Source organism: Primulina huaijiensis, chromosome 10 (genome assembly GCF_012295235.1).
Source record: "Primulina huaijiensis isolate GDHJ02 chromosome 10, ASM1229523v2, whole genome shotgun sequence".
Classification (NCBI taxonomy): Eukaryota; Viridiplantae; Streptophyta; class Magnoliopsida; order Lamiales; family Gesneriaceae; genus Primulina; species Primulina huaijiensis.
This window is the reverse complement of record NC_133315.1, coordinates 1,418,208-1,426,368: the sequence shown is the minus strand read 5'-3', so window position 1 is coordinate 1,426,368 and position 8,161 is coordinate 1,418,208. Positions and strand designations below refer to the sequence as shown.

Sequence of the window (8,161 nt, the reverse complement as noted above, 5' to 3'; positions counted from 1 at the left end):
TAAATATCTTTATTAAAAAAATACATCATGATAGAAATTACTAATTCGTGAATTTATAATAAACAAAAATTATTGCACTCAATGAATTATTGGCCCAAATATCTTGAGAGAATGGGTCCAATAACTTGGTCCATTTGTTTCTAGCATCGGCCCAAAGGCTCATTTTAGGCTTTTCCATCTTCGGCCCAAAGGTCACCGCCCAACCCTAAAACCACAACGGCCTACACAGTTTCTTCATTTTGCTTCCCACTCCCAAATAAAATCACTCGTCGCCGCAGCCGCCTTCAATTTCAGAGCAGTGGAAAATTCTTGGGTTTATTCGATTTCATAGTCGATGGTAAGTTTGAATTCACTCCCTGTACGTAGTTATATATGTGTGGATGCAAGTTGTAATCCGATATTTGGTCATTGGATCGAGCATGGAGGAATTACATTAATCCTATGTAAATTTTGCTTGCGATGGCTGTAGGGGAAGGGAACGGGGAGCTTTGGGAAGAGGAGGAACAAGACTCACACACTGTGCGTGAGGTGCGGTCGCCGCAGTTTTCACCTCCAGAAGAGCCGCTGCTCGGCGTGTGCTTACCCTGCTGCCCGCAAGAGGACATGTATATCGTTTTGATTCTTTTTGTTATAATTGTTTTTATTAGTAAATTTTTGCTGCGTTTGGATGGATCATTTTCTGGGAAATGACCAAATAAACGCCAAGTTTTTGATAAAGTTGCGACTTTTCGTCTCATTTTCTCTCAATTTTTAAGTATCCTTGATAGTACTAGCTTTAGTGAAATGGGTATGATAGATTTGGATTAATTTATTTTAAATGTGCAAATATTTTGGTGTGAGAAAAGAATGAAAGTGCATCTTATAAGGGTTCTTTGATAAAATCCGTGTCAAACACGTGCCAATTGTAATCATAAAGATTCTTCTTTAGTTAACTGATTGGAAATTATCGTTTGCCAAATTTTACATCCAGACAACTGGAGTGTTAAGGCAATTCGCCGAAAGACCACCGGAAGTGGGCGCATGAGGTATCTCCGCCACGTTCCCCGCAGATTCAAGACCAACTTTAGAGAAGGTGTGAGCTTTATTGCATGTTTCTTACAGGGGAATAATTTTTTTGTTTGTTTTATGATTCAGTATTTCTATTTATTTAATTTGTTTGTTGACATTAGTTGTATGATGATGGTTCTTTTAGGTACGGAAGCAGCACCGAGGAAGAAGCTTGCGGCTGCTTCTGCTTGATTGACATGTTTTCCAGGATAGCCTTGGTTGTACTTTTCACTATTTTTTTGAAACTTAAAGAACAAGTGAACTTTGGGAACTTCAAATGACTTGCCAGTTGTCTTTTGCTTATTGATGCTTAGCTTGATGATTATTTTTACTTGCTCCCGCATTTAAATACAATTGGATGACATAAATATTGTGCTATTTATAATTCTTGATTAAGCTGATGTGTCTTTGAAATGGATTTTAATAGTCTTTTAAAGTCGTGTCTTGAGATCAATGACAGATTTGTTTCGAGCCAATCTAGGAATTTAATCGCCGTCTGTGCATGTTTATAAGTGAAAAATTATGAGTTTATTGATGAAATATTTTTCATTGATGTAATGTGTTCATGTAGATTATAACACATTACATAGATATGTGATGTAGTTTGTGTCAACTTTACTAGTTCACAAATAAGAAACTATTGTTTCTGACAACACACCATTCAGTGTCCCAAGCAGTTGCATTCGGTTTTTTCGATAGTGTTGGTCTTTTGGTTTGAACATTCCATACTTCGATAGTGTTGGTCTTTTGGTTTGAACATTCCATACTTTGATAGTGTTATGCTGTTTCTAGACAAGAATTGCCTTAAGCTTGGGTTCCCTTTCTAGGTGCTTACTTGATTGAAGGTGCAATCAATTTTTTTATACTTGATTTCCGTATTCTGTTACTTTATTGTTGTTTGAAGAGATTTGTATGTTTTGATTCGATTTGACACTGGAAGTTCATGAATATCGATTCGTCCGCCAGTATTTGATTCTAGGTGATACTCACGGAAAATTTAGGGTCCGCTTCCGTCAAGTGTCACTAATCCAGACGCAGACTTAAAAATTACCCCGAGCCTGAAATCACAAATAAGACCGTTAGAAGGGGGCCAAGAGGGTGTCCTGGCGTAGCCCCTCCGACGCTTAAGTCAGAGACTGAGTATATATAAAGGGGAGCAGCTAAGGGCGCTGCTGAAAACAATATAGTAAATGAAATAATCGTACGCTCAAACCTAGTATTTATAGGAGAATACCTGGGCTTGTCATGGCCCTTCACCTGTGGGCCCTAGGTATGGGCGGAATCTTGATTGGCTCATCCATGGGGTATCACCAGTCTCCCCCTATCTAGTCGAACTGAATCGTAGGTTCAAAGTTCAATTAATTGTGTTGTCCTTGGTTTATCGGCGATGAGGACGTACCGTATTAGAAAATTTTATTTCGTTTGTCGTTAGCGAACGATGTTTACGACTGCGAAAATTACGGGGCTCGACTGCAAATCAAATCGAGATCTTGTACTGAAGAGAAAGATATCAAATCGCAATCCTGTTCTGAAAGGAAAGATTTGGTTCGTGTTTCCCCTATAAATACATGTCACCTCCTTATTTCATTCTCATTTCTCCCACAAACAATTTCCTCTGCAATTCATTCACTAGCTCTCCCACGCAGCGTCTCACCTCACCCGCACACATACACTCGCCTCCACACATCTCACCACCAGCCCCACATTACTCGCCAAGCTCGCCCATCGCCTCGCCCCAGCCCCATCGCCGCGCCCCCTCACCTGCCCGCGTCTCGCCACCCTCGCTAGCCCCTCGCCCCCTCGCCTGCTCGCCTGCCCATCACCTCCGCCCTACCCCGCACAATCACTCGCCGCTCGCCTCGCCAGCCCAGCTCTCGCCGCCTGCGCGTTAGCCCCAACGGTGCGCCCCCACCCTCGCTCGCCCTCTCCCTGCGCGCCTGCTCGCCCAAGCGCGCCTCGCCGCATCGTGCGCCCGACGTTTGCACGCCCTCTCATCAGCTCGCCCGAGTGTGCACGCCTGCCTTGGCGCGCCTTCGCCCCCAGCGTGCATCACACGCTCGCCCGCGCGCAGCCTGCCCCCGGGCACACGCTCGTGTTCCTCGACAGCGCACGCTCGCCCGAACGCCCTGCTCGCCTCTCGCCGTGCTCGGCCAAGCGTCCCGACCTCGCCCTCCGCCACGCTCGCCACGCTCGCCTGAGCGCCTGTCATCGCACGCTAGCCCGGCGCGCCCTCGCCCCGCACAAGCGCTCCAGTTCACAGCGCGCCGCCCCTCCTCACACATGCCCGAGCGCCAGCTCGCACGCCCGCACGCTCGCCTAGCGCATCCTCGCCCTGCACGAGCGCTCCAGTGCATAGCGCGCCGCCCCTCCTCACGCTCACCCGAGCGCCAGCTCGCCCACGCCAGCGCGCGCGCCCGCACGGTAGTTCGCGCTTGAGCCGTCGGCAGGCACGCCCTCGTGCTCGTCACCTGTTCGCTCTCGCAATTCTATTACTTGAGTATTTTTTCACATCTCATCCGGGTCAGTTCCCTTCTTTTCCTGTTTGATTATCCTTAACACTCATGTCTTCCGATTCCGAGTCTAGTTCCTCGAGTGACTCCGAGAGGTTTAGCGAGTCTAGCGGGTCTAGCGAGTCTAGCCCGAGCAGGACTTCCCTAGCTGATCTTGAATTTACCCTTGATTCCCATGAGGAGGAAGTCAACACCCACAGTCGTCCTGGTAAGGAAGTTCGTCGCGTGACCCAACAAATGAACATATCTGACGCAGATAACTTATGGTACGGTCATTTGTCATCCCACATCTCTTATGGTAGCGAGTCAAAACTTAGGATTTTGTGGCACGTTCCTTCCTCTCACCAGATCATCATTCCTAGCCCAGAGGATCGACCCTATCTAGCCCCTAAGGGCTGTTATACCTTCTTTCAGCATCATTTTGATGCAGGTCTTCGCTTCCCCTTGTGTGATTTCTTTCAAGAATTGAGCAAGTACTATCAGGTACAAGGGGAAAGTGGTGCAATTCAAAGGGAGGTGTAGGGCCCGAAATAAAACAGCGAAACGGCTTATCAAACGGAAAGCATTGGGAGTGAGTAAACCTAAATGCACCTGATAGTACTTGCTCAATTCTTGGAGGAAATCGCACAAGGGGAAGCGAAGATCTGCATCAAAATGATGCTGAAAGAAGGTATAACAGCCCTTAGGGGCTAGATAGGGTCGGTCCTCTGGGCTAGGAATGATGATCTGGTGAGAGGAAGGAACGTGCCACAAAGTCCTAAGTTTTGACTCGCTACTATAAGAGATGTGGGATGACAAATGACCGTACCATAAGTTATCTGCGTGAGATATGTTCATTTGTTGGGTCACGTGACGAACTTCCTTACCAGGACGACTGTGGGTGTTGACTTTCTCCTCATGAGAATCAAGGGTAAATTCAGGATCAGCTAGGGAAGTCCTGCTCTGGCTAGACCCGCTAGACTCCCTAAACCTCTCGGAGTCACTCGAGGAACTAGACTCGGAATCGGAAGAAAACATGAGTGTTAAGGATAATCAAACAGGAAAAGAAGAGAACTGACCCGAATGAGATGTGAAAAAATACTCAAGGAATAGAATCGCGAGAGCGAACAGGTGATGAGCAAGAGGGCGTGCCTGCCGACGGCTCGAGCGCAGACTAGCGTGCGGGCGCGCGAGCTGGCGTGGGAGAGCTGGCGCTCGGGTGAGCGTGAGGAGGGGCGGCGCGCTGTGCAGTGGAGCGTGAGGAGGGGCGGCGCGCTGTGCAGTGGAGCGCTCGTGCGGGGCGAGGATGCGCCAGGCGGGCGTGCGATGACAGGCGCTCGGGCGAGCTCGGGGCGCTCGGGCGAGCAGGGCGTTCGGGCGAGCGTGCGCTGTCAAGGAACACGAGCGTGCGCGCGGGGGAGCGTGTGATGCGCGCTGGAGGCGAAGGCGCACCGGGGCGGGCATGCGCACTCGGGCGAGCTGATGAGAGGGCGTGCACACGTCGGGCGCGCGATGGGGAGAGGCGCGCTTGGGCGAGCAGGCGCGCCAGGGAGAGGGCGAGCGAGGGTGGGGGCGCACCGTTGGGGCTAGCGCGCAGGCGGCGAGAGCTGGGCTGGCGAGGCAAGCGGCGAGTGATTGTGCGGGGTAGGGCGGAGGTGATGGGCAGGCGAGGGGCTGGCGAGACGCGGGCAGGTGAGGGGGCGCGGCGATGGGGCTGGGGCGAGCTTGGCGTTGCGCGAGTAAGGTAGGGCTGGTGGTGAGATGCGTGGAGGCGAGTGTGCGGGTGAGGTGAGGTGCTGCGTGGGAGAGCTGGTGAATGAATTGCAGAGGAATTTGTTTGTGGGCGAAGTGAGAATAAAATAAGGAGATGACCTGTATTTATAAGGCGGTACGTCCTCATCGCCGATAAACCAAGGACAACACAATTAATCAAACTTTGAACCTACGATTTAGTTTGACTCGGGAAGGGGAGACTGGTGATACCCCATGGATGAGCCCATCAAGATCCGGCCCATACCTAGGGCTCACATGTGAAGGGCCCATGACAAGCCCATGTATTCTCCTATAAATACCAGGTTTGAGCGTACGATTATTTCATTCACTATATTGTTTTCAGCCGTGCCCTTAGCTGCTCTCCCTATATATCCTCAACCTCTGACTTGAGCGTCGGAGGAGCTACGCCAGTACAATCTCCTGGCCCCCTTCTAACGGTCTTATATGTGATTTCAGGCTCAGGATAATTTTTAAACATGCGTCTGGATTAATGACACTTGTCGGAAGCGGACCATAAATTTTCCGTGAATATCACTAGGTATCTTGTTTTATGGGCATCACCATTTTTTGATTGGAAAAGTACAACTGGCCGTGGGGAATCTAGACTCTTTTAACTCATCTTTGAATGTCTTAGAAATTCTCGTTAAAATTTGTCATTTCAATTCTTCAGCTCATCGAGATTTCTTGTTTTAAACGTGGTGTCCATGTATTTTTTTTTAATCCTCGCTTCGGAATTGTAATCAAAACCAAAACACATGCTTTTTAAAGAAATTTTAGCAACTCGAAAGTAAAGAAAATCAACACACATGAAACTTGATCTTAACTTTTGTGAAGTGTATTTGTCGTAGTAATTTATTGATTTTTTTAAATAATAAGTTTTTGTGGATTTGTTAAATTTATACTGTTTTAATAGAATCTTACAGATTTCTAAATATTTTCATAGAACCTCGTAGATTTATTAGCAACCCGAAAGTAAAGAAAATCAACACACATGAAACTTGATCCTAACTTTTGTGAAGTGTATTTGTCGTAGAAATTTATTGATTTTTTTAAATAATAAGTTTTTGTGGATTTGATAAATTTATACTGTTTTAATAGAATCTTACAGATTTCTAAATATTTTCATAGAACTTTGTAGATTTATTTTCTAGAGTTTTATCGATATTTCTAAACTTTTTCATAAAATCATATGTATTTTGTAATTGGACGTGAATAATTTATATTTATTTTTAAAAAAGTTTATATATCAATATACATATATTTTACNTATCATTGTTTAGATATCTGTGGTATATATTGTGGTTGCTTCAGACTGAGCTTTGCTCACCCCAGATGGGGCTGTTGTTGTCTTTGTATGTGGACAATGACAGGTACTCCAGGATATCAGGAGACCGGAGATGGTACTTCTGGAGGGAGTCATGTTTGATTTGAGGTTTCGTGGTCTTTCCCAGTATATATGTATATGTATCTATATACCGGGGTATGTCCCGAGGATATGATTTGTTGTTAAATGAGTTGTTTTGATTATGTGTGGCATGTTTTATGATGTGAGATGAAATACTATTTTTAGTATTCAAATACCATGTTTTGGGCTCACTGTAAAGAAATTTTAAACTCGTTTTCCGCTGTAATTAATTAACCCTAATCAAATTCCATTGTAATAACGATTAGGAGTTAAGGGCCCCACACGGAGTGGTATCAGAGAATAGCTGGGAATGCTCGATTGAGTCTTGTGTACACGTAATAGGCACAAATGAATTGTGCGTTTGTGTTTGAATTATTTGTATTACTTGCTCTTACTTGATTTGATTTGAGTAAGTATCTAATGAGATTGATGATATGAGATGATGATGATGTGAAATTTATATTGATTTGTGATATTGATCCTCTGATTTGTAGATGGATCCCACAAACGAAACTGCGAGTAGCAGTACTGAAAGAATGGTTGGACAATTCGAAGGTTTGTCCATGGATGTAGTAATGGCTCGATTCCAGGATCTGAAACCACCGAGGTTCTTTGGCACTGAGAGTGCAGAAAGAGCTGAAGCATGGTTGAAGGATATCGAGCATCTGTTTAATATCGTTGAATATTCCAAGGCTCGGAGACGGAAACTTGCTTTGTATCAGCTGAAAGATCGAGCTAAATCTTGGTGGGAAGCCGCTGAGATTAGATTGAAAGAGGCCGGCATTGAAGTCACATGGGATGTCTTCAAGGCCCAGTTTTTGGAGCAGTATTATCCTCCTTCTTATTATACTGCTCAGGAGAATGAATTCAATAGTCTACAGCATGGAACGATGACTGTTGCAGAATATGCTTTGAAATTTTCTACTCTGTTGAAATATGCACCTCACGTAGCTGGGAATGCAAGGGCGAAATATAACAGGTTTGTAAATGGTTTACATCCTGCTTTATATACTTTTGTTGTTTCTGTTTGCCTACCAGCTACGAAGAGGCAGTTGAACGAGCCAAGGCAGCTGAGGCTGGACTCAGGTGAGGAGGTCCACAGTATACTCCTCCACCACCAGTGTCAGCTCAGCAGCCTGCATTGCGTCCAAGGGGTAAGAAGTTCAAGAAGACTGGTTCTGTTTCTTCGTTTTCTTCGAGTTCGAGTGGATCCCAGAGAGGGAGTCCTGTGATTGCTTCTTACTGTAGTCATTGTGGGGGTAAACATACTATCGAGCAGTGTCGAGGTATGTTTGGTACTTGTTATCAGTGTGGGCAGGAAGGCCATTTCTCTCGAGTATGTCCGAACAGGGGTACGACTTCATCTCAACCCCAGCCAGGATTTAGAGGTGGCCCCAGTATGATGAGACCTGCTGTTCCTGTTCCCTCTTTTCAGCATTCGAATGTT

General features: G+C 46.0%; 1 protein-coding gene across 1 annotated transcript; it reads left to right on the top strand.

The window, feature by feature from the left end:
* Positions 1-213: 213 nt before the first annotated feature.
* On the top strand, positions 214-1,378 carry LOC140986552 (large ribosomal subunit protein eL37x-like). The gene is made up of 4 exons (XM_073454845.1): positions 214-337; positions 470-605; positions 971-1,072; positions 1,193-1,378. The coding sequence occupies exons 1-4, from the start codon at positions 335-337 to the stop codon at positions 1,237-1,239; spliced, it is 288 nt and encodes a 95-aa protein (XP_073310946.1). The 5' UTR covers positions 214-334; the 3' UTR covers positions 1,240-1,378.
* The last annotated feature ends 6,783 nt before the right edge of the window (positions 1,379-8,161 follow it).

Bases quoted from the DNA above. Each gene is read 5' to 3' on its own strand.
- LOC140986552 (XM_073454845.1), top strand. The intron at 606-970 runs GTATATCGTTTT...TTTTACATCCAG, and splicing joins TGCTGCCCGCAAGAGGACAT to ACAACTGGAGTGTTAAGGCA. The intron at 1,073-1,192 runs GTGTGAGCTTTA...TGGTTCTTTTAG, and splicing joins CAAGACCAACTTTAGAGAAG to GTACGGAAGCAGCACCGAGG.